Here is a 27,112-nt window from a genome sequence, read left to right as displayed (position 1 = left end):
TAACAGCTCAAGTGGTTAGAGCAGCGGCGTATCTAGCTGAAGGTCGTGGGTTCGAATCCCGCTTGTGAAACTGACTTTTTTATCTTACAATTTACATGCAATCATGAATGGGCGCGAGTGTGGGAATCAAGTATAATATAATTTGTTTGTTTTTGATAGAACATTTTTTGAAAAAATGTAAATTTCCATTAAATAAATTATTTTGCCATCCTAACGTGTTAAGCAATAATAAAACAATTTGTAAATCCGTTTTTCCTTTATTTTAGCTTCCATATAAAAACTTCAATATCAATATAATATAATTAATTAAGGTTTTTAGTTGAGATAAAATAAATCAATTATAATACATTAATTGGTCAAGCGGACCACGAAATTAGTGAAATCAATATAATCTTCATTTATAGATAGATACATTGAAACTTTTTTTCTAAAAACTTTAGAAATTAAACTTCGTTACGAAGTAGGAAATTCACGTTTTGTTTTGAAATTTTTGACTTAGTTCTCAATTTTTCAAAATAAATGTGTTTATAAATTTACAAAGTTTTCCCAAAATGTGTGCTGTTTAGTGACCGTTAGTTAATGATTATTTGGAGATCGTGAGATGCGATCTGGTGGTAGGTTTTAGAAAAACATTTTCCTTATCGTGCGCGTTTCGACCTTTATTAGATCATCTTCAGTGCTCAGTGTTTGTTTTCTGCGCAGTTGTGTCATTCTTGTGTATCGTGTTGAGAGTGCCCACTTCAGGTGCAGTTTGCCTAATCTGACCTTGTTTACCGATGCCATCATAGAAAAGCTAAAACGCATCTGCTGACCAAACTAATCCGTAACCTTACGAAGTCACTTTGAGCCCTAAAGATGATCTCAATAAAGGTCGAAACGTTGGCACGATAAAGAAAATGTTTTTCTAAAACCTACGTCACACCAGACCACATCTCACTGTCTCCAAATAATCACAATTAAAAATAAAAATAGGTCCAATTTATCAAGAATATTTAAAGTAAACTAATGCAACAATTTGTTATACCTTGCTAGCATTTTCCTTATAATTTTATGCCTGGTGTTTTTAATATTGAAATAAAACCCTCAGATCAAAGATAAGTTAAAGCACGATTGCATGAGAGTAATTCTTATTTGAGAAAGTACGGATTTTTTAATGCGAATGAACTGGCTCATCAAGTGGCGGATTTCGCCCGATCCTTTGTCGGATTTTTATTTTATTCCAGAACAAAAACACTTCAGCCGAATATCGGCAAGACAATCGCGCTTCCAATCAGTAATGGGTAAAAAAAATAAAAGAACGAGCCGCCTGGTCCTTCTTTCCTAAAATCGATTTGTTTACGATGAGACAAGAGTCCGAGGACGTGTAATACAATCCTGTTATAGAGAGCAGTAAACGAGGATGACGGGCATTCTTCGCCCAGAATCTATTTTAATTTGTAAACACGAATTCCGAGGAGGGACCTAATTAGGCACAAAGTCACCGCTCTGAAAGTTCCGAATATCCTCAGCATTTAAAGTCATAAAGTCCCTCGTATCATAGAAATTACGAACGGGCCAAAAAAACTCTTTTATCTGTTCAAAGTCGGCCGTGCTCACCGGGGCGCAAAGAAATATGGACGATTTTCAACTTGGGTGTTCAAAAAAACTTTGCGACTTAACTTACACGACTTTCGTTGAAATTCAGCACTTACATCACTAAAAAGTAAACAAAACATTAATTTAATAAATTGTCTTTGAACGTCTCAATATAAAAATTTGAATTTTCCCACGCCGGAAATGACGTGAGACTTCGTATGAAATTAATTAACTTGTCTATTGGCACTTTGTCCAAATCAAGTCCGACTGCATCAGAGATCGTGTGAACTTTTCTTTTACTCTCTTTGCACTCGAAACGTTGGATTATTTACGAGGTTGTCTATCGTCCTGTTTATGTAAATCATTAGTCGAAGTAGGTGCTACAAGTTTCAGGTTTAAAATTCAAAGTTAATTCTTAGCAAAGGTCTGTGGGTAAAAGTGGCACAGTTCGACAGGTTTAGGTAAAATTGTAAACTATTCGAACATATCTGTATGTTTCGATCATTTTTGGTCTTCGGCTTTTCAGTGAGGTTTGTAGCCAATACAGATAAAAATGACCGGAAACAACCAAGGTTGTTGGTCCAAAACTCTGATCTGTTATCTAGGTCTACTAAGCATAAATACCCATTATTACCATTCTTTTCTTAGTGTAATTAGGTCTATGATGAATTTATAGATTGATCGTCTCAGATATTGGTCTATTACTCGTACTGACTTGGTCAGGTCAGGTCTGTTTCTCCATCATCAGTGGTTTCTATGCATAATTAAAAACATAATCAATTTTAATATAAAAGCAAAGGTACAGATTTTGATATATCATGTCTTTCTCATCTGTTCAGTGTGCTTGCTTAAAGTGCGTTAAGTATCTTAGGAGAAGGATCAAGTCGATTACACTGAGATAAGGAAGTAGGAAGGTACAATAAGCCGAAAGGCTGCTTGGGGAACAAACCATTCCACTTCATCATCATTAAGCCGAAATTAATCTGACAATGAGTACCAAGTAATGGCAGACCAGAGAAATTAAATTTGGGCTAATGTTCTGTAAAAACGAAATGAAGCTTGGTCTTGAGGGATTAAGTTTCTGAATAATTGCCTGGCACATTTTGAACTTTCCAACTTGGACATCGGATCGAACGAAGACAATTACGTAATAGCGAATATGCAAGTCCAGGAGGTTTACAAGCGGTTAAATTAATCGACGGGATAAAAGCGCTTCCAGGCGAGAGGATTCTTTCAGCAGGCAGCTCGTTAGTCAATGTACGGTTTGCTCTACATCTGTATGCGATTGTTTTTGCCGGTAGCCCCCCGGCGGTCGAACCTTTATGCAATTGATTCAATGATCATGATCATGATGACAGGGCATTTGCATTAAGATGCTTCTTCCTCTCTTTAATTCCTGATATGCCGAAAAGAGGATCTGGCGAAAGTGACACCTGCTGCCGGGCAATTCTTCCTTCCTGCTTGAAATCGTCTGCGTAAAAAATCACCTACATTAAAACCTTTAAAAATCATTCTTAAAAAAAAAAAAAATATATATATATATATATATATATTATTTTTTCGTATAAAATAACATAAAATTGTTAATAATTATGTGTTAGTTTTCTGGGTCAGTCTCTAGTCAAATAATAAATTAATAAATTTGCTACAAAAATCAAATCATTGTAAAATATGTGTCATTAATTAAAAAATAATATCGGTTCTAATGAAATTTCATATTTTTTTCCTCCAATTGGCCATATAAATTTTGTTGAACTGATGGACGCTGATGGTTCCTGTTTTTCCTTCCATTGGTCTTATAACTTTTTTGGACTGATTGATCACTTTTCTGGGTCCATCTATACTCGATAGTTTAGTTCTGACATCTTCAGTTAGGAATAAAAATGAATAATCAGTAAATGAAAATCAAATAATTTTAAATTATCTGTCATTAATTAAAAAATAAAATGGTGTCTGGTGGCATTTTATGTTTTTCCTCCAATTGGCCATATAACTTTAGTTGAAGTAATCAACGCTGATCACTTTTCTGGGTCAATCCAACTCTATAGGCGTTTAGTTCGTGACAACTTCAGGGAGGAATTAAAATGAATTATTATAAAATTAAAATTAAGTAATTTTAAAATAAGTGTCAGTAATAAAAAAATAAAAAAAGCTTTTGAAGGTTGATGCTTTTTCCTTCAATTTGTCTTATAACTTTATTTGAACTGATTGATCACTTTTCTGGGTCCATCTATACTCGAGTTTTAGTTCTGACATCTTCAATGAAGAATAAAAATGAACAATCAGTAAATGAAAATAATTTTAAACTATGTGTCATTAATTTAAAAAAATAGTCGGTTGTAATGAAATTTCATGTTTTTTCCCTCCAATTGGCAATATAAGTTCTGTTGAAGTGATCAACGCTGATCAGTTTTCTTGGTCAATCCAATTCTATAGTCGATAGTTTAGTTCGTGACATCAGTGAGGATTAAAGAACTAAATTCAACAATCTTTAAACTTATTTAAATGATTTAAAATTATTATTTAAAAAAATCTAAAAACGAAAAATTTCATGTTTTTTCCTCCTATTGTTCCTATAACTTTTGTCGAACTGATCGACACTGATCACTTTTCTGTGTCATCTGTATTCGATAATTTGGATCCTTTATTTAAAAAAAAAAATTTGGTTTATTTAGACCTGTCTTAGTTTAAATTTCTTCTTTATCAGGCTGTCCGTTTCTATATTATTTTAAGCCTGGGACGTAGGTAAGCTCAGATAGTCCCCATTCGTCCGAAACAAAAGATCTTTTTCACTTTTATTTTTTCAGTTTTTCCCTGGTCAAAAGGAAATTTCTTGAAACGGAAGCAATGGACATTAAAACTTCTCCACAATTCGCATGATTAAATTTTTCCATAAAGTACTTTTAAAAAGATTCTTCTCGCGACAAATTCTAAATAGTAGAAGATTAAAATTTAAAAAATATTTTTGTTTTAAATGAGAAAGGCATTTCTTTAATTATAGTTTAATTAGTCCTTTATTATAGTTTTATTGGATTTTGTACAATAAAACATGCATATGTTTCTAAAAAATGCTGGTTTTTCGTAAATAACGGACCCAAGATCCGTGGTCTCATTAAGAAGCGTCAAAAATGGTTATTTACGACTTATGCAAATTAATACGATTTTAAAACCTAATTGGGGTTAATTAAAATAGAAACTAGAAACTTAAAAAAACATTTAAACTAGTATAGAGATTTAATTAATAAGAAGTGAAGAGAAAGAGGAAAGGGGTCACTTTCGTCGTATGCAAACCCATTAATTTAAGCATAAAATTACTATTAAATTACGAAAAACTGTAAAGAAATAATATGAAGGTAATGTCGTGCAACATCTGTCCCAACCAGGCTGATATTTGCTAAAGTAATTAAGGGTGAAACGAAGCGAAAACTGGGCCGAATTTTTGTCAGCCAGGTTCTTTTTTTCATACGGAAATTGCAATATGCAATTCTTCATACAACAAACGTATTGAACAGACATTTTCAAATTGTTAAATAATGTTTCTTTTTGTTAGATTTCGCTATATACCGTTTAAAACCGGTTTTTGGTAGTTTGGTCATCTATGATCCAAAGAAATTCGTGGTTTGCTAGTACCCAAGCCGTTCAGCATGTAAAAATATAATAAAACAATTTAAAAATTCATGAAAAAAATCGACAACAAGTAAACCGCCAAACAATGTAGAATAATTTATATTAATTATAAATAAAAACTGACCAATATAACCTCAAGGACTTGTCTTATCTTTAACCAGGGCCATAAATTAATATTTACACCTTAAGATTGGAAATGTGTCACATTGGTATGGGGCTGATAGTAAAATAATTAATAATAAATAATGCCATGTTTAACCCATAGAATTTTATTGATACCGACTAACGGCAATTGCCCCGATTCAATTGAATGAATATATAATTTATATTATCCATCCCTAACCATATCAATTTAATGCAGGCCAGACTTTTTTTTTCTCTCGAGCCATCGAATTTTCCTTTGAGAAACTTCCATTTCAAAATATTGAAAATTAGTTTTTAGAGGGAAAAACGTGGATCAAATACTTGATAGTTTAGTTCTGATATCTTCTTTGAGGAATAAAAATGAATAATCAGTAAATGAAAATAAAATAATTTTAAAATACGTGTCATTAATTAAATTTCTAATGAAAATTCATGTTTTTGTCCTCTATATAGCCCATATAAGTTTTCTTGAACTGATCGACGCTGATCAGTTTTTTGGGTCAGTGTCTAGTCGATTGTTTAATTCGTGACATCTTCAGTGAGGAACAACGATGAATAATCAGAGAATTAAATTCAACAAAGTTTAAAATATTTTTTAATTGAAAATAAAATAGCTTTTGGGGAAATTTCACGTTTTTTCTTCCAATTGTTCATGTAACTTTTGTTGAAGTGATTGACATGAATAGATCAGTTTTATGGGGCAGTCTAACTTTATAGTCGATAATTTAGTTCGCGACATCTTCAATGAGGAACAAAGATGAATAATCAGAGAAATAAATTCAACAAACTTTAAAATTTTATTATTATTTGAAAAATATATCCCTTCTAGTGAAATTTCATGTTTTTTTTTCCCTCCAATTGGTACATATAACTTTTGTCGAACTGATTTTTATTGTTCACTTTTCGAGGTCCATTAAAATAAGGGTCATTAATAAAAAAATAAAAATAATCAGTAAATGAATATCAAATAATTTTAAAATACGTGTCATTAATTGAAAAATAATATTCTAATGAAAATTCATGTTTTTTCCCCTCCAATTGGCCATATAAGTTCTGTTGAAGTGATCAACGCTGATCAGTTTTCTAGTCAATCCATATATTTTTTTATGTTACACGAGCCCTTGAATTTTCCTGTGAGAATATTTAATTATGGATAGCAGAAAATCCGCCCAGGCACTTCCATCTCAAAATATTGAAAGTTAGTTTTTAGGGGGAAAAACGTGGAAAATACAAAAAGATGTGTACATAAATTGTATCCAATTGTTATTATTGGGGGTCTCTGCGGGTGATGAACGTGTAGTTCGGTCATAAACAAAATATTTTTATTGGTTTTTTTACTTGATCTCCAGTAATTTCAAAACTCTGGCGTCTTTCCCCTTTACTGTGTTTTCATCAGACACATCACCGAAGGCGAGAAATCGTAACACATCGGACAGACCAAAACACCGTAGATGGGCGGATCTAGATTTGATTATATTTTTCATTATTGACTATTTGTAGGTCGTAAGATGTGGTCTGGTGTGACGTAGCTTTTAGAAAAACATTTTCTTTATCGTGCCAACGTTTCGACCTTTATTAAGATCATCTTCAGGGCTCAAATAGTTTGTTTTCCTTGTAGATGTATCATTATTGAGTGGGCACTCATCTGACCTGTCCATCCTTGTTATTTTACCGATGCCATCATATAGCAAAGCTAAAACGCGTCTGCAGACCAAAACAGCGATGTTAGGGTAACCTTACGAAGTCACAAGGTAAATATTGTACGGCTGGAGTTATCTATTTTGTTTATCTTCTTTTTTTTGGCGAAATTTTTATAATTCCTTAGTAACAAAAGCGATGGGTACAGCGGTGGGCAAATGGGGGGCACTGTCAACACGACACACAAGAATAACACAACGCAGAAAACAAGCACTTTGAGCCCTGAAGATGATCTCAGTAAAGATCGAAACGTTGGTAAGATAAAGAAAATGTTTTTCTAAAACCTACGTCACTCCAGACCGCATCTCACGACCTCCAAATAATCTTCAAGTAACGGAAACTATACACCACAGATTTTTCATTACAGTCGGACAAATGTTTTCATAAGAGGTTGATTTACTTCCGGTTTCTGTCTGATCCGAGTAAATCCAGTATTGGAAGCTTTTTGATACAGAACCTTGTTGTTGTTTTTTTATACCAGGAAGTTCCCGTATATAGACCGGAGTATCCGCATGTCTTCTTGCACTTAATCTAGGCAACGACCTCTCGCGGTTTCACTTTCATTTTTAACGACTTGCCTCGTGGAATGTCGGTAGCAGGGCCGCCCTTTAGCGACTCTTTGATGTTCTCATCACCGAAGAGGGTCGAAGGAACGAGCACCGCGGTAGATCAAAGGACCGCGCACTGGGTCGCCGAGGCCTCGTACTGTTACTATCGATTTGCGCCCATCCCGATAACTTCGATACGAATTAAAAAACCCAACAGAATGATATAGGACGGTTCTTAAAGATGTACTCCTAATCCTAAATGTCTCTCTAGATTTTTTCCCCTTATAAAAGGTGGCGGTAATGACTTCGCTGCCAGTCGTAGATTAATCACCGGCCAGCCTTGGTATTAAAGCTATTATTTAAAGTAACTTTTCATTGCGTTCTCCTTCTCTCTCTCCCTCATCGCCCTTACTCTTTGAGTCGCTACCGACATCATTAGCCTAAAAAACCATTGAGCAACCTGTACCGTGTGGGAATAATACACATTTTTCGATTCCCGGTACCAAATCCAGGGTATGAGACAAAAGACCGCGAACGGACGGTTGTTGCACAACCTTGTTTTTTGTCCACTGAGTCATTATTGTTATATCTGAGCAAATAAGATACTGCTGAGGGAAAGCGTTGATCCCGATTATCAGTTAAACGAGTTTTAAAAAAAAAATATATATATAGATTCTATCCATTCTGGAATTTATAACTGCGTTTCAATTTCAATCAAAATGAATGGACTCGAAAAAACCGAAGGATTTTTAATGCTACTGTATGGCATTGACATGACTTAAACATTCCAACAGTTGAGGAATACCATGGCGCACATATACCGTAAGAAAAATTATATCCCCCCTTTGACTTATTAATTTTTTTAAACTCATGTGTAATTTGTAAATGCAAAAAACATGTAAGTTCAATCTAGTTTCAGATTAATTTTAAATTAATTAATCTTTATGTGAGATATTGGTTGAAATAAAAAGCAGTGTCACGAGCGGGATTCGAACCCACGACCTTCGGTTAAATAGGCCGCTGCTCTACCACTCGAGCTATCGTGTGACTTCGATCCACTCGGACACCAACTTCCCATCTCATCCCACGACATTTTAAAAATGGAAAAAAAGGAGGGGAAATTCGAAAGGTAGGTTGAGATGAGAAGTTGGTGTCCGAGTGGATCGAAGTCACGACAGCTCAAGTGGTAGGGCAGCGGCGTATTTAGCCGAAGGTCGTTGGTTCGAATCCCGCTCGTGACACATAAAGATTAATTAATTGAAAGAAGTTATTTGGTCAATCGGACCACGAAATATAATGGATTTAACTTTAAAGTTTGGTCATGTCATTACGCAATCTGTGGTAGTTATTCTATCCTTTACTCTTTGAAACTAAAAAGAACAAATAAATTTTAGAAAAACAAAACCAGCTAGGAAAGGCAGACCAAGATGGCCAGGAGGGACTTCAAGGAGAAATCTAATAAATGTAATAATCATTAAAAATTAACTTACTGGTTCAAATTGAACAGTTCTATTTCTAACAATAAAAACTCATATTAACAATTCAACCCTGCAGTAAATAACAGTCGTTTGTCGAGAAAACAAAACATAATATCAAGCCAATATAACATAAAAGAATGCTGAATGTACCTAGAATCAAAGATTAAAAGTGTACTGGAAAAAAATAAACAACTAAGAAGACGTGGTCTTGATGTTTCCAGCTTGATGAACCTGTAGTTTAATCCTTGTCCTCCAATCTAATGTTTTTCGGCGATTCGTCTTCTTCAATAATGACTCTCTTTTTAACATATTTAAAAGGAACTCTGATTTTAAAAAAATTCACAAGCCGACCCACATTGTCTGATGTACCAAAACAGTGAAGTCCAGGAAGACCGGAAACGACCAAATTGCCCATTAGCAATAGTTAAAAACTTTTTTCAACACATGCAAGCTACTGCCAGCCCAATGGAAGTATTAACAGCACTAAATAAGGTTAAAGCCAAAGATTCAACGTGCAAGAAAATGAAGAACAGATGCTTGTTCTTCTTGAAGTTTGTAGCGTGAAGACCTTGTTGTTTTCTTGTCCGCCTTTCTTCTAAATTTTTGGCAATGCGATATCTTCAGTGTTAGGTCTATTCTTCAATCGTTGATCCCTTTTAGAAACTTATAAAAAGAACTCTCATTTAAAAACTTCACATGCCTACCTATAATAACTGATGAACCAAAATATGGAAGTAATGACAGCACTGAATGTAGTTAAAGCTAAAACACTTGCATATTCTTAGCAGTGTTGAACTTTTTTGTCCGCCTATCATCGATGTTTTTATCAATTCGACATCTTCAGTAATAGGTCCATTCTTTAATTGCTGTTCCGTTTTACAAACTTATAAGAGTAAATCTGATTTTAAAAAATATACAAACGCACCCTAAATGAAATAAAACAGTGTAGTGTCCAGGTAGAACAAAAACCAAACTGCACTTAGGAATAATTAAAAACTGTCTTTTTTGGCCGGCAAATTGAACGGTTGTAACTAGAAACATGTTTCGGCATTCTGCCATCATCAGGTTTGTCTGAGTTTGATGCAATATCTGTTTGACAAACGTATAAAAAGCCACCAGGTGGAGACTTTACGTTCCAAATTGAACAGTTGATCAGAAAAAGTAACTTTTTACTTCGACAATTTTATTTATTTGTAGAGGAAATAGAATAATGAAAGACTGTCTTTTTTGGTCGGCAAATTGAATCCCCTTTCGTCATTCTGCCATCATCAGGTTTGTCTATGTTTGATGCAATTTCTGTTTGACAAACATATAAAAAGCCACCAGGTGGCTACTTTACGTTCCAAATTGAATAGTTGATCAGAAAAAGTAACTTTTAACTTTAATCATTTCATTTATTTGTAGAGTAATAGAATAATGAAAGACTGTCTTTTTTGGCCGGCAAATTGATACATGTTTCGGCATTTTGCCATCATCAGGTTTGTCTATGTTTGATGCAATTTCTGTTTGACAAACGTACAAAAAGCCACCAGGTGGGTACTTTACGTTCCAAGTTGAATAGTTGATCAGAAAAGTAACTTTTAAGTTCGACAATTTCATTTATTTATAGAGGAAATAGAATAATAAAAGACCGTCTTTTTTTTAGTTGGCATGTTGAACGGTTGAAACTAGAAACGCGTTACGGCATTCTGCCATCATCAGGTTTGTCTGTGTTTGATGTTTCTGTTTGATAAACGTATAAAAAGCTACCAGGTGGAGATATTACGTTCCAAAAGGAGTTGATCAGAAAAAATAACTTTGAACTTTTATAATTTTCTTTATTTGTAGTGGAAATAGAAGGAAGTAATCTCAAACCCAAGTCTTTTGTAAGAAAAGGAAAAAAGACGACGATTTGTCTTGGGGCGTTAAAATCTCCCTCACCCTTCCGATCTCATGTAAATCCGTCCCACCCGGCGCCGGATCGGAATACATTATCGGCTAATGCCGTGTCAGGACAGGATTCGTCGGTAATATCGTAATAATCCTATCTGTTTACGGGTTGTTAACACTCGCCTTTTAACATTTTGATTAACGCCTTTCGATTAACCGTATCAACATGAAATAAGAGACGGTTTTTTCACCATTTTCTGCATACTGAGCGGCCACCGGTGGTTCAAAGGTTCCCGCTCGTTCCCTCCCGAGCTAATGGTCCCTTCTACACCTCCTGGGCAAACCTGTTATTAAGCCTTTCCTTTCTTTTTACAGATGCGGACAATTCGTTGAGGGAAAAGGCGTTTTGTGCCGACCTGGGTAAGTCTCATTAGCTCTTACTAAAACTAATATTTTTCTTGTACTTAGCAACTTGTACTTCTGTCTCTATTTGTTTTAAGTAGTTACTAATCTATACATGCACGAAATACTTTTTTTTAAAATAAATGATACTAACTTAAAACTAAAGAAAATACAGTCAAACTGAACAAACAAAATTTACCATAACTTAACGTATATAATCAAGAAGACATAATAAGTATAAAATAATTCTTGTTTTAAAAAATTTAATAAATTCAAACAGTAATTTCAAGTTAGGCCTGCTGACTGCTGTTATTTTTATAAAAGGAATAGCATGATAAGCAGAAAAAACATAGTTTTATTCAACAGCCTTGAAAAGCCTTTCCTGTCGGTGAATATTGCAGAAATATATATTAAAAAAGCTCAACTGAATTACACATGGAATCAATTATGTAGCGATAAGTTTTGCACTCCTCTGCTCGACAGGTGTTTTTTTTTATCACGGTTTTTTTTAAATAGTAATATTTGAGAATTAACTCCGGTTTAATTGAACGCGTAATACCACTCGGAGATTACAGGAGAGTAAATAAAATTATGATCTTTTAAAAATATTTTTCCAGGTTTTTTACGGGCCATTATCCTTTATCAATTGATTTAACAAACAGATTACTTTTTTGTATTTGAGCGTTATCTTAGGGGAAGCCCAAAGCTAGCTTTTCTTCAAAAACATTTAATTCGTTTATCAGAGCTCTATCGTTTAACATATCTAATCATTTTAGTCTGCCTTTAGCTGTTTCGATCTCTCAGACATAATTCGGCTTCTCGGCATCTTCACTGATGGTTTTGTCCGTTTCGTGAAACACGTGTATCTTAGAAATAGGGTTCAATTCCATTGATTTATGTCTATAACACTCCCATGATTGTAAAGTAAATTATTACAGCAAAAATGTTTCTTTTTCTTTTTCTTTTTCTAGTTGTATCATGGGCATTACAAACCGGTAGCTACTTTACTCTGTTGGGTTTTATTTTTTATTACTACCTGACAAAAATATGTTTTTATTTGATGCATAATTTGTTTTAGTACACTCCATTTTGGTAAACATTTAACTTAGATATATATCAAGAAACATTTTTTCCTTCTTTTTCTTATTCTTCCCCCAGTTGGCAGGTATTTGTTGGAACTTTCTAACTTTAATAAAGGGAAAAAAGTAATGAAATCGTCAAGTAGTCCGATTCAGTATCGAAATCGCAAAAAAATCTACATAAGAAGACCTCAAAAACAGAAAATCTCTATCGTTTCCGATCATCCTTGTCTGAACAACAGTTTTTGTCCTTCCGACGCAATTTTCCTTCTCATCATCAATGATGCTTGACAGTTTTTAATTTTATAATTTATTTTGGAAACACTTAACTTATCGATAGATGGTTCGATATCTCTGTCTAATTTATACCACTTCCATGATTATAAGTAGATACATATCAAAAAACATTTATATTTTTCTTCTTCCTGTTGAGCAGATATTTGCTGCAACTTTCTGACTCTAATAAAGGGCCGATGTACAGAAAAAACTTACTGAGATCATCAAGTAGTTCGATTCAGTATCGAAATCGCAAAAATATTCATAAGAAGACCTCAAAAACAGAAAATCTCTATAGTTTCCGATCATCCTTTGAAGTCTGACCAACCTGGCAGTTTTTGTCCTTCCGACGCAATATTTTTTCTTCAACGATGCTTTGACAGTTTTTAATTTTTTAATTCATTTTTTATACACTTAACTTATGGACACATGGTTTGATAACCCTGTTTAAATTTATACCAATTCCTTGTAAAGTGGATATATGTCAAGAAACAATTTTCCTTTTCTTCTTCTTCTTCTTCTAATTGGGCAGGTATTTTTTGGAACTTTAATGGCCGGTGTACGGGAAAAACGTACTGAAATTATCAAGTAGTTCGATTCAGTATCGAAATCGCAAAAATATTCATAAGAAAATCTCAAAAACAGAAAATCTCTATCCTTTCCGATCATCCTTTCATTTCTGACTAACCTCGTAGTTTCATTCTCATCATCATCAATGGCGCTTTGGCAGTTTTTAATTCATTTTGTAAACACTTAACTTATAGATAGATGGTTTGATAACCCAGTCTAAAATTATACCAATTCCAAGATTATAAAGTGGATATAATTATGTCAAGAAATATTTTTTCCTTTTTGTTGTTGTTGTTGTTGTTGTTCTACTTCTTCCAGTTGGACCGGTATTTGTTGGAACCTTTTGACTTTCTGATTTTAAAGGATGGTGTACGGGAAAAACGCATTGGTATGTGAAGTAGTCCGATTCAGTACCGAAATCGCAAACATATTCATAAGAAGACCTCAAAAACAGAAAATCTCGATCGTTTACTATCATCCTTGTCTGACCAATTTTCCTTCTCGTCATCAATGGTGCTTTGGCAGTTTTTAATTTTTTAATTCATTTTTTAAACATTTACTTATCGATGGTTTGATAATTCTGTCTAAATTTAAACCACTTCCATGATTATAACGTATTGTAGATATATGTCAAGAAACAATTGTCTTTTATTCTTCTGCTGCCAGTTGGGCACGTATTTATTTTTATTATTATTTATGATTTCTTATTTCTGACTTATATGAAGGCCGGTGGTCGTGAAATTGTACTGAAATTTTGAAGTAGACCAAATCGGTATCGAAATCTTCAGTACCACCCCATAGACCCAAAGACATAATTTATCCAGTTAGACTATATTTTCCAAAATCTTCGAGGGGACATAACGAAAAATTTATCTTTTCGAGATGACACGATTCTTCCGACTTCCCCCTGGAGTCGAATGAGTTTCGCCGGAATTGTCGCCCGGTTTACACAACGGTTGCATGTATAAAAGAAATGCCATAATAATTTCAGGATATTGCCCCACGCTACTGTTTACCCCAGTCGCTTTCTACAGCCGAACGGCTTTTTGTCACCCGACACCAAGCATTCTGGCAGCAGTTGCGCAACTGAGCATTAGTGCTCTTCAAATTATCCGCCTCTCCTACCACTTAATCGCCAATTTAACCGGGTTATTTTCTATTGCACGGTGAATTCTTGACTTGAAGAAAATTCAACTTTGGTGGAAAAACCTTGCAAAATCCTTGAACGTTATTTACGAATATCATTCCACAAATATGTTCTTTTAGTAAGTTATTTTCTTCATGATTTCCCTCGAGTTCATTTGTTTTAATGCAATTTAAGTTCCCAAATCGTAAAAATATTCCAGTTTTCTCAAATCAAAGTATAATTTATGAATACAATTCTTCCGTTTAATCTTTATGCCACGAGAGTCCTGTTTCTACACAAATTTGTTCAGAATTGGGTTAAAAACTAGGTAGTAAATTGAAGTGTGTGATGTGGAATCCGATGAAACCTGACTGTTATCGGTCCTCGGGTCCACCTGTCCTCGCTGTTACTGTCTCGGCGCCTTTTAAACAATAATTTACCCGGGTTTTACGCCGTTTTTCAAACATTAAGATAAACTTTAAGAGAATTTGACTGAAACAACATTTTTATTCGTGTAGTAATTTAAAATGAAATCGCTTTTTTTATAACTTTCATTAATTTCTTATAATGACACTGATCACTTTCTTCTCGCTGCTTTCTTGCCTTTATTAACTGAAAATTACCAAAATTTACTCATAGACGAGGGAATAAATTGTATACCTTTTTGTTTTGATAAATATAAGGTAGAATTGTAAAGCTCAGGTAGCTTCGGTTTTTCGGTCTGCCTGAACGTTCCAATCAAGTATCTAATTACAGGCCGAAAATTTGTCTGTCCTCCTCAGGTAGACCTTGGGATCATTCTCAATGATACGCGAATAGCAGAAAAAAAGCGAAAGCTACCGGTTCATCTGAAAAGCGGTGAAGATGAAAAAAAATCAATTGAATTAATTAGCACTTGAACCGGATTGTACGAAAAAGGAAGCTAGCAATATTCAGCTGATACATCTGTTTTTGCAGTTCGTCACTTTCTGTCTTAATCTTTTTACTACGTTATAAAATTAATCAAATATTTATAATTGCTATAGGTTTTTGATTTTTACATCTCTTCCTTGTCGTCACACCAGCTGGCATTTATTAGCTGGTAAATGCTAAAACTGCGTATTTTGGCAATTATTAAACAAATCAGTATGAAAGATAAATTTAAATGACTGTCGATAGGTTATAATTCCTATCAACAGTACGATATAAATTGTCAGTATTGTCCTAGTTGCTACATCCTTTTTTTTTCATTTTCGTTATTCCTTCCTTATTTTCTTTATAAACGATAAAAACGCACAGTCCCATTTAATAATGAGAAATTTTAAATTAAACGAACATAAAATCAAATCGATTAGGTTTCGTGGTCCGATTGACCAAATAAATTCTTTTCAATTAATTAATCTTTAAGTTAGGTATGGGTTGAGAAATGAAAGTCAGTGTCACGAGCGGGATTCGAACCCACGACCTTCCTCGAGCCGCTGCTCTAGGCTTGCTGCTCTCTACAGTGCAAGTGATAGAGCAGCGGCGTATTTAGCCGAATGTCGTGGGTTCGAATCCCGCTCGTGACACTGACTTTTTTATCTCAACCAATACTCTTACTTAAAGATTAATTAATATAAAATCAAATGTCGATGTTTCCCTAGATGTGTTGTAATAATATTTTCCGGTGACAATTAATTGCTTGTCTTTCGTTTGGTTGGTTTTGGACGATTCCTATCATTTTGGTCTGTTGCCAGGTTTTTCGCCTAAAACAGGATAAGCAGACCAAATTGATCAAAGAGGACCAAACTAAAAATTCACCATTTCATGTCAAATTTAATATTTTTGTACAGATGAAAAGTCATTTTTGTCATAAAACAGGACTTCCAAATTATCAGTCTGACCAGTTTATTATACTTTAAAAAAAATTTTGTTTGTATTAGAAAATATTTTCGTTTTGGTTTTTAAATAAAAAAGTAAATACATAATTTATTTTGACGTTTCGGGAATTTACACCCATCTTCAGGATATTTATTTTTTTATCAAAAGACATAGGTATTACATTGATATTCATATTTTGCATTTTATTAAAAAGCTTACCTTATATTGTATTAAAATTTTAATTTTTTAGCATCCACGTTATATTTTAAAAGATATAACCATCAACCGTCTGTAATTTAAATTTATTCATATATATTTTTGTATTATTTCTAAGTAATATAAAAAAAGAAAAATTTCCGTGCCGACAAGACGCATGGCCCAAATTGGAAAAATGTTCCCTATTGTTTATTAAATACGCAGTTTTGTTAAACGATTTTTTTTACAAATCTAATTTTTTGGTGTATTTTTTACTATTTTTTTTTAACTTACGAGTTTTTTCATAGTAATTTTAATTTATTCAGATTTTTTATAATTTTTATTTAACATTAAAGCAGTGTTTTCAATGTCTTACTTTCATTTTAATAGTTTGCGAACAAAAATTTAATTATTGAATTTTTCATTTTATTTTCATTTTTGTACTTGTTTAATTAGTTTTTTAATTTAAAAAGTTATTTTTATATATTTTTTATGATTTTTTTAAAATTCGGAATATAATAGGAACGTTTGGTTCTAATCAATCTTTTTATTATTTTTTTCACACTTTTTTGCAATATATACGCATTTTTTCATAAAAATTTTAATTTATTTTAGATTTTTTGTTTTTGTTCTATATTACGGTAGTTTTTTTCAAAACCTTATTATTATTTAAGAGTTTGCGTCCAAAATTTAAATTATTTGATTTTTTATTTATGGACTTTTTTAATCAGCTTTTTATTTAAAGTTAATTTTATATGTATTCTAAGATTTGCCTTTTAAATGGGTATCGGATTGTAATAAGCACATTTAGCTGTAATCACTCTTTTTTTTTTAAAGTGTTTTCATTATTTTTTTGTAATATATATGTACCGTAAGATTTTCCTTTTAAAAGGGTTTTGTTCAAAATCCAAAATATGCGGGGGGTTAAATTGGATGTATGTTTGGAGCAATTTATGCGTTGGGAAAGGTCTGTATTTTTTTTGCATTTTATCTCATTGCTAAGGTTTTTTAACCTGTTAATTTTCTTTTTCTTTTTTTTTATTATGGGATTATAATAGGGACATTTGTTGTAATCACTATTTTTATTTAAAGACTTTTCCAATATTTTTTGTAATATATATTTGTCCTAAGATTTGCCTTTTTAAAGGTTTTTGTTCAAATTCAAAATATGCCGGTTTTTTTTTTAATTGGATGTAAGTTTGGAGCAATTTTATGTTTTATATGTTGAGAAAGAACTGTTTTATTTTTTTATATTTTATTTGACCGATATATATCTAATTTGATTCATCACGATTAATAGAGCAAATTAATTTTTTAAATTTATCTTTCTCGTATCTTTTACCCGTATAAACTATTTTATTTTAAGGTTTAAAACCAAATTTTATGTAAACAACAACATATGTTTTAATTTTAATTTCTGTTGTTCTGATATATTTTTAATATGTATAATTGTAGATTTTTTTCGTTTTGTTTTTTCCTATTTGGAGTTGTTGAGCTCTGACCCAGGCCACTAATACTTTTTTTTTTTTGAGAATGTTTCTCAAATAATATTGACGGGTTTCGAACCCTGAGTCGTTAGTGCGGTAAATGTTTGTTTGGTTTCCTGAAATGGGTTGAAGTGTATGAATTAATCACTGTTAAATCCAGCAGGTAGATTAACGCGAGTGTACGATTTAAAAATGATTTCATCCAAGGATTCCTGGAGTGAAGAAGTAGCTAGTTCTTGTCTGGGGGAATCGCGTGCTAATCTTGCTCTGATTGTTTCGCCCGTCCGTTAGGGATCCATTCATTTGGAGTTTTGAGCCGGTTGTAAAATTGCGGATGCGGTTCCGCCCGTACATGCTGTGGGTTGCCGAGTAGGTAGAAGAACCGCGCGGCGCCGTAAACCACCGGAGTAGCCGGCCACAAAAACATGGACCATCGGCTGGTTAAGGGGCCCGAAAACATTTTCCCGGAACAGTCCGACCGCTTTTATTGCCCGGCCACCCTTCTTTTATAATTATTATAATTTATGTTTAGAGCCGGTGCATTCGGCGAGCGATGCTGCCGTTTTCCCGGAACGGAGCGCCACTCGTAGCATTAGCATAAGTAGCATAACCTACGCCCCCTCCACACGCCGCCACACTCGCGAGAGTTTATGTTTATTAACTTCTTAGATTTATTGCCGTTTGATTGTGCGCCTTCTTCTTATACACCGCCGGTTTTCGCCCTAAATGAAAGCCATACTTCAGCCGTTCTTTAATTATTAAATAGACTTGTAGCTCTACTCGCCAGACAGAAATTGAAACTTCCCCCCGACCGTGCTCACGGTAAACCCAATAAACATAAAATTAATTAAAGACATAAATCTCGAGGCCGCCGACTGGCGTGCTCTTGAATCTTATCAAAATATTTGGTTCCACGGTTCCTTCCTTTGAACCGAAACTCCAGCGAGTGAGGAATTAACAAATTTCCATATAATTTAGCAGTTTCCTATCATTGTCAGTATGATGTTAGAAGTATCGATCACTTTTTCACTCACAAACACTCTTAATTAACGCCATTTGAAAAATGGCAAAAAGGAAGGAAAATTCAAAAGGTGGGGTCGAGATGGGATGTTGGTGTCCTAGTGGATCGAGGTCAATAGCTCAAGATGTAGAGCAGCAGCGTATCTAGCCGAAGATCGTGGGTTCGAATCCCGCTCATGACACTGACTTTTTTATCTCAACTAAATACCTTAATTAATTGAAATATATTAATTGGTCAAGCGGACCACGAAACTAGTGAATTTAACTCTTAATTAAGATTTGAAAAAGAAAGCATATTCAGTTGTTACTGCCAAGCTTTCGACTTATTTTAAGGCCATCATCATACTTTTACAGTCCTTGGCTATTTGTTAGTAGTCGGTTTTCAAAGAAAATTGAGATCCATTGTAAAAAAAACTTAAATTTGTCAATGTATAGACATTGGTTTTTTCTTATGATGACCTTAAAATAGGTCGAAAGCATGGCAGTAACAACCGAATTTGATTTTTTAGCCCAACAAATCGAAAAACTTTTAGCAGGTCGCACTGAAAAAGTGCTTTTATTTAAAAAACATATTGACCAATGAAGGAAAACAGAACATAAGATATTTTATTTTCTCTGTATACAATGAAAAAAAAAGATCAATGGATTGAAACATTCATTTCTTCAAAAAGTCCAACCTATTTGAAATTTCTTATGTGCGATACCAACTTCGCCCAAAGTCATCGGGAAAAAAAAACAGCTCGCACGGCGAAAGCAGAATCGAATACAGGTGGAAACGATGGCAATGGCAGGTGAAGCGGTGAATTTTATCTCTTTAACGAGGAAATTGTATATTTTAATTTCTTTTAATTAAAAGGATTACAAAAAGAGAGTGCGCGAGGATTTAATGAGTGTCAATAACCCTCATTCCGCCTCGGCTGCCCCGAAACAGTTGTTCTCCCGATAGGGATTTCTTCACGAGAGACGTTGTCACCCGAAAAGAACGAAGAATCGTAGAAACAAGAAGAATATACAGTTGAAAAAAAAACGTACATCAATGTATCGCAGGACGACGTCTTGTGGTACAAAGGTTAAAATTTGTTTACAAGTTTAGGATAATCTAAAGATTTTGGATGTGATTTTTTAATAATCAGACAAAATTAATAGTATAAAACTTTCTGTGATTTTCATTTTCTTTGATTTTCAATCTATCTAACTATTATTAAAACTTAAAGTGCCATCGAGTGATAAAAGAATCAACTGGAAATGTGTGGCTCTCTTGATTTTGACTATACATTTGGAACTGGAATATATTTTGTTTTATCTTTATAAATTTTCTAAGATTTTACTCTGAAAATAGTTTGTTATAAGTACAAATAATTTAGTTGTTAAGTAAAAAATTTCAAAACGACCGAATTAAACCAAAAAAATAGTTATTGAGGAAAAACATCGAACATTATATGATTTTTAGTTTCAAAATTCAGCGGGACTTACACAAAACCAGTTCTGATTGGCTCGTAGGTTATTTGGTCTACTTAAAACTACTTGGCCAATATAAAATCTCCCTGAGCCATTTTTTAATTATTACATATAATAAAAAAAGTTTCGCTTCCTTGTTATCGGTTCGTAAAGTTGTTCTTTGATTTAATTCCTGCTGTATCTGGACTTGCCATTTCTCTTGTGAGAGCCATGTTAGAAAACTCAGATTTTCTATATATTTACAAAAGATTTTTTAAAAAACACCCTCAGGAAGAGTCTTGAGTCTGCACAGTCTCTCTCTCTCTCTCTCTCTCTCTCTCTCTCTCTCTCTCTCTCTCTCTCTTTCTCTCTCTCCTCTCTCCTCTCTCTCTATTTTTTTAAGTGGCTTCCGTCAGTCATTTCAGCCCCGAGCCCAAGGGAAATATGGCAACACACATTCAATACGCATTCACACATATAAATACATTCACACCTGTATACATTGAATTTGTTCTATTTGGTGGATGGAGTTCTGAGTATTCCCCCATCGACCCGCATACAATAACAAATTAATCTAATGGGGTACTTTTATAAATATTCCGCCATCGACCCATGTCACGTATACAGCTCGAGGGGTGACCATCACCCCCTCCCCATTCACTCTAATAAATACACTCACTCATACATAACACAGAAATACATATTTGGAAGGCAATATACAACAAAATATTCCGCTACCGTGTCCGAGAACTCTTCCTAAATCCGGCGGCATGCCTACACGCTCTCTGTATTGAGCCAAGGCATGACACGCCTCTATTATGGGGCACACCGAGCAACCTTTCCCTGCATAGGGGCACTTGCGCGGGCTTTGTGTCAACCGCGTATGGCCAATCCTCAGTCGGGTGAGGACGATCCCTCGTCTTCTGCTCAGCTCTCTGAGGGCCATCTACTGGTCGTGCTCTTGACTCGCAACTCTCCGACGACCCCGCAAAAAAAGTCTATTGAAATTCAACTTATATTACCTTCACAAATTAGAAACTTGCAGTGCAGAAATTGAAAGTAATTTTTATTCTCCAATATCAAATTTTTAAACCTGTACACTGAGTGCTTTTCGAACGAATTTCAAATTTCAAAAATTTCAACAAGTTTTATCGCTTGTTATTGATTGGTTTTACATAGGTTCAAATCTACTCATAAATGCACATTCCCATATCGCACTATGACGTCTCATAGAAAATCAGACTGAACTTCAGACTCCAGGGGTTTTCGACGAGGTCATTTAAGCCTGAACGAATGTAGTTTTAACCTAAGCAAACTCACTTTCCGACTTATATTATTTACATAACATACAGCCAAGTAAGTGTACTTCATATTCTTGCATGACCAACATAAATATCTACAGATAGGCTAACTAGTCTGATTTTGTCGATGACTTGATATTGCATCATCGACGCTCTTGACCCATTCACGCGTATAAATTCTCACGAAAAAACTCGCTTCCTATATGGAGCCAAAGATAACATTTCGATTAAGCTCACACTAAGCATATTTTTTCCTTCTGCGTTTGAGACTCTGGGTGCCAACCTATCATTTCAAGAATTTCTCGGTCGATTGCTATTTGCATGTTTTTTTTCACCCTTTAAAAACATTGAAAAATGTTTGCGCCGAAATCGTGCAACGTTCGAAATTTCTCCGGCAAAACGAAGTCTCTGAAATATTCACTTTGATCAGTATTTATTTGTTGGATACTTTCGAAAGGATTTTTTTTACCTTATCAGAGAAGTTTTCAATCCACTTCAATAAGAGAAGATTTTGTCATAAAAAGTATAAATTAATGACTGTACAAAGAGGAATTTGTTTTCGCTTTTTAATAATTATTTTGGTGTTATCAGCACGAAACATAGATGTTTAACGAAATAAAAACTTAATATTCTTTAAGAATGTTTTAAACGTAAATAAAATAATTTATTATTTGTTTACAATCCTTATCAGATATTCCTGTACTGAGGTTTGTTGCATTTTTTTCCAATTTTGGGAGTGTCTCCACTTACTCATAATCGAAATAATCGTCTTTGAGTAATGCCTGTTTCATAACTATTCATCAGATTTGATCAAATACTCACGTATTGAATTAAGACGCGATTATTTAAATTTCAAAAGTTCAAATCTTATTAAAATGCAATTAATTTGCCCGGACCTTTTGAGATGTACGCAATCCTGTCGCGGGAAATTAACAAGTGGCAAAAACAAAAGAGAAAAAAAGGGTCATCTGTTGTGAAACTCAAAATTTCCTTGTTGCACAATAAAGAGTTATTATTTCTTACTTTCCACTGAATATTATATTCATTATTTTTTAAATAACAAAACTAATAGAATCAATCCTGACAGGCGGCCATAAAAATAATAATAACTTGATTAAAATTTTTTAAAAATTCAACCATGTATATCGCAACTTACATTTATCAAAAAATGCATTTGTATTGGAACTTTCTTTATAAAAATTTAGAAAATCGACTATTTTCTGTAAATTAATTTTTGGAAGCGGGATGAGTGTAGATAACTAAATGTTTCTGATGTGATTTAATAAAATGTCACTTTATGAACATGTTTATATACTTTTTGTTAAATTCATTAATTTAGTGGTCCGCTTGACCAATTAATATATTACAATTAATTAAGGTTTTTAGTTGAGATAAAAAAAGTCAATGGTTTGAAAAAGTCAAGTTCGTATCCCGCTCGTGCCATTGACTTTTTTATCTCAACTAAAAACCTTAATAATTGTAATATTCTTTTTTGTGTTTATTTATTATCCACAATTTATTTTTCAGTTAATAAACCGAAGATCGTCCTTGAATGATATATGGTTCAACGCAATGTAAAACATGATGGAATTCTCGAGAATAGGCGGACCCAAAATAAGTACGGGTAATATGATGAAAAGTAATTTTATTTTTCAAGGAGTTGAACATCCACGACTTTATGGATTTGGCATTTTCTTAAAATTTAGTGAATTTTCTTGGACCCAAGGAAGCCCGCGTTTTCATCATTTTCTCAAACTATTGAATTTTCTGTTTTAAGCGAAAATAGGCGGACCCAAGATGATTAGGGACAGTAAATACGCCGAATATTAACAATAATTTTTTTTGCCAAGGTGTGAACGTCCTTGGTTAACCCCATGGCTTCTCGGTTTCATCATTTTCTCAAACTATATTGAATTTTCTATTTTTTAAGCGAAAATAGGCGGCCCATGTTGATTAGGGACGGTAAATATGCTGAATTTTAATGATAATTTTGTTTGTGCCAAGTTGGTGACTGTCCTTGGTTAATCCCATGACTTCTCTATTTCATCATTTTCTCAAAATATATTGAATTTTCTATTTTTTAAGAGAAAATAGGCGGACCCACGATGATTAGGGACGGTAAACATGCTGAATTTTAATGATAATTTTGTTTTGCCAAGTTGTGGTGACCGTCCTTGGTTAACCCCATGGCTTCCCGGTTTCATCATGTTCTCAAACTATTGAATTTTCTGTTTTAAGCGAAAATAGGCGGACCCACGATGATTAGGAACGGTAAATATGACGAATATTAACAATAATTTTGTTTGCCAAGCAGGTGAACATATTTGATTCTTCAGCAATTCTTCAAACTTTATTGAATTATCTAAACATTTTAACACAGCGAGAATAAGTGTACCTGTTTGTTTTCTTGTCATAATTTATTTTCTACTTTATTTTTACTGGTTTGTCTATGAATAATGAATCTTTAACATATACGATAACTGGTGGCTCTACGTGTTTTAGGTATACATAGGTTTTGTTACTATGTTCCATTTGCTTGCTATTTTTAATTTTTAACTGAATTCTCACTGCTTACTTTATTCGCTTTAAGATTAGTTTAATGTAGCGAGAATAGGCGTACCATGTAGGTTATGCAGTTGAACGTTAACGGTGACTGTGTTTTGTTGGTATCTTTTATTTTGTACAGTATAATGCTCAATATATAGGCTATAAAGTTGTAAAAATCGTAAGTATTACCGAACACTTTTTAAAGAAATATCTAGCTAATCTATGCTGTATGAGATATTTTATGTTTGGAAATGGGTTTCTTGCTCTGGCCAAATATTGTTAATGTTACGTATTCGTATTTTGTCTGTTCGTTCAAGCCGATGTACAAAAAGATAGTTAAGACGCGGAACGGTGCTGTAAATCACGGCCCACGGTTCCTTATTTCCTAGCCGTGATTTTTCCACTCATTAGGCCCTTCTTCCTCCCCTGTCGGGCCGAGATTGGTTTTGTCCCATCCACGTAGAATTAAAACAACACTTATTTCGGTGTCTACGTGGTTTTTCGAAATGGGAATGAAGTTGACTGTGTGGTAGCGCGCCGCGTAGCCTCTCATTAGGCCCGTCCGTCTGCCAGCACCGGCCGATTCATTACGTGCCGCCGTGTGCTCTATGATCCGGCCCACCTCAGGTAGTCGGCCTCACCGTCATTAATTAAATTGTTCCCTAATTACCGGGCTCTATGTAGCTACCAAACCCAGATCGTACAATTCTTTTGTTAAGACTTTTTTTGTTTGTTTTTAATTTTGAGGGAGAAATTGGCTTTACATCTGAAATTGACAGCTTTGTATGTCTTAATGATCATGCTTGAATTGTTGATTTTATATTCTGTTTCTTTCTGGTCTGCTTAATCTCGCTGTGTTTTTATGTCATACATGGTTCCGCTTCTTTCGTCCGACAGCCCAAAACAGCATAAAACAAGAAGAAATCTCACCATTTTAATAAATAAGAAACACGTTCATGCCAGTTAAAGAAATATATTTCTTAGTTTGTCCTAGTTAACCTATTTTAATGTATGGTGTTTAGTGACCATTAGATGATGATTATTTGGAGGACGTGAGATGCGATATGGTGTGACGTAGGTTTAGAAAAACATTTTCTTTATCGTGCCAACGTTGCGATCTTTATTGAAAGCACCTTCAGGGCCTGTATCGCCTGCATTTCAACAAAAAGGTTCTGTGATAGCCGTTGCAAGTTTCTTTTTATTGCAGGCGATGTCCGTCAGAATACTCTATGCTTGGTTTCCATATGTTGAAATCTGTTCGTAGAATCCCGTCGATCCCGTTCACAATCAGAGAACCTTTTTGATTGGATTGGAATACAAGGAACATGAGATTCTATGAACAGATTTCACATATGGACACCAAGCAAAGAGTATCCTGAAGGAAGCAATGAAAAGAAATCAGAGTATGTTTTTGTTGAAATACAGGCTACAAGGCCCTGAAGATGATCTCAAAAAATCATAATGTCAATTTTGCCTGGAACCAAACAAGAAGAAAGAAACTGTCCAAAATTTAAAAATAAGCTGCATCTAAAATATATTAGATATTTTTTTAAAATGTTTTTATATCTATACCCTGTGAGTTTTTATGAAAATAATGGTCTTTTAATTGTGTGCTGCCTATTTTATTGTAAAACCAACTTTGATTCCTAAGGTGATTTTTCTCATAAAATGTTGTTATTAGATAAAAAGTGATCAATTTTTTTTCTTTCCAAAATTTTGAAAATCCTCACCATTCCTAAACACAATACCAGAGATTCAAAAATTCATCGATTCGTTCTCAAGTTTTTGAAGTTTTCTTAATAACTCGATAATTGCAATTTGTAGTCTAACTGGTCAAAAAAAAAAAAAAAAGAGAGAGAGAATATTGAAAATTTAATTCAATAAAATATGAATATACATAAAAAATAATATTATTAATAAGAAAATATAAAAGAAGAAGAATCTCAGCAAAAGGGAAAGAAGAGATAAAAGAGGAAAGGAATATATTTATCTTTAGGATTGCTAATTTAAAAAAAATAAAAGAAAGAAATACATAAAAAATAATATTGTTAATAAAAAAGATAAAAGAAGAAAGACAATACACATAGTTGGAAGGTCACTGGATAAACAATTGTAAATTAACAATACTGAAGAGGACCATGTCATAAAGTCGAAACGTCTTGTTAAAAAAATAAAATCCCATGCTGCAGTATATGTTCAATAACCTACAGTACAAATAATAAAGTTGTAAAATAACCAGAAAAAATTTAATAAACATTAAAAAGATATATAAAAAAGAATAATGACAATAAAAGGCAAAGGAGGCATAAAAAAGAAAAACGTGACATATACTAATCTTTATTACTGTTTACTGAAAAATAAATAAATAATGTAGACAAATACAAAAAAAGACTACAAAAAAATAATTTAATAAAGAATAATATTATTGGGAGCGTCGATGGCCGCAACGATTTAGGCGTTGACACGGCGCTCAACACTGTAAGGTCCTGGGTTCGAATCCCGAGGACCTCCATTCGAACCCGATATACTTACAAATAAGCTTTTTTTTTCAAAAACACCGGCACTCTGAGGGTTGATATGACCTCTGCAGTTGCGAACCCTCGTTAAAAAAAATAATATTGACAAAATATATATATAAAGAAGAATAATCTCAGTAAAAGGGAAAGAAGGCCTGAGAGGAAACATAACACATACTAATCTTTAGTACTGCTAACTGGGAAAAAATGATTAATAATGCAATAAAAAAGAAGAATAATTATAGTGTGTAGAGATTAGTGACCGTTAATCGATAGTTATTCAGATATCGTGAGATGTACACCCGACCGCATCTCACGATATCTGAATAATAATTATAGTGAAAGGCTAAGAACGAATAAGAGGAAAACATACTAATC

At 33.6% G+C, this 27,112-nt stretch overlaps 1 protein-coding gene across 2 annotated transcripts in view; it reads left to right on the top strand.

Moving 5' to 3' along the window:
- LOC106674257 (POU domain, class 2, transcription factor 3-like) overlaps positions 1-27,112 on the top strand; it is a 108,569-nt gene that overhangs the window by 19,671 nt on the left and 61,786 nt on the right. For both annotated transcript variants that reach the window (XM_014406879.2, XM_014406877.2), the window contains exon 2: positions 11,315-11,359. In XM_014406879.2, the coding sequence (XP_014262365.1) occupies positions 11,315-11,359 (45 nt within the window). The remainder of the gene's footprint in view (positions 1-11,314; positions 11,360-27,112) is intronic.

This window comes from Cimex lectularius, unplaced genomic scaffold (assembly GCF_000648675.2).
Source record: "Cimex lectularius strain Harlan isolate CLEC.00 unplaced genomic scaffold, Clec_2.1 scaffold177, whole genome shotgun sequence".
In the NCBI taxonomy this organism is placed as follows: domain Eukaryota; kingdom Metazoa; phylum Arthropoda; class Insecta; order Hemiptera; family Cimicidae; genus Cimex; species Cimex lectularius.
The sequence above is the reverse complement of the archived record's forward strand: the minus strand, read 5'-3'. Positions and strand labels throughout refer to the sequence as shown.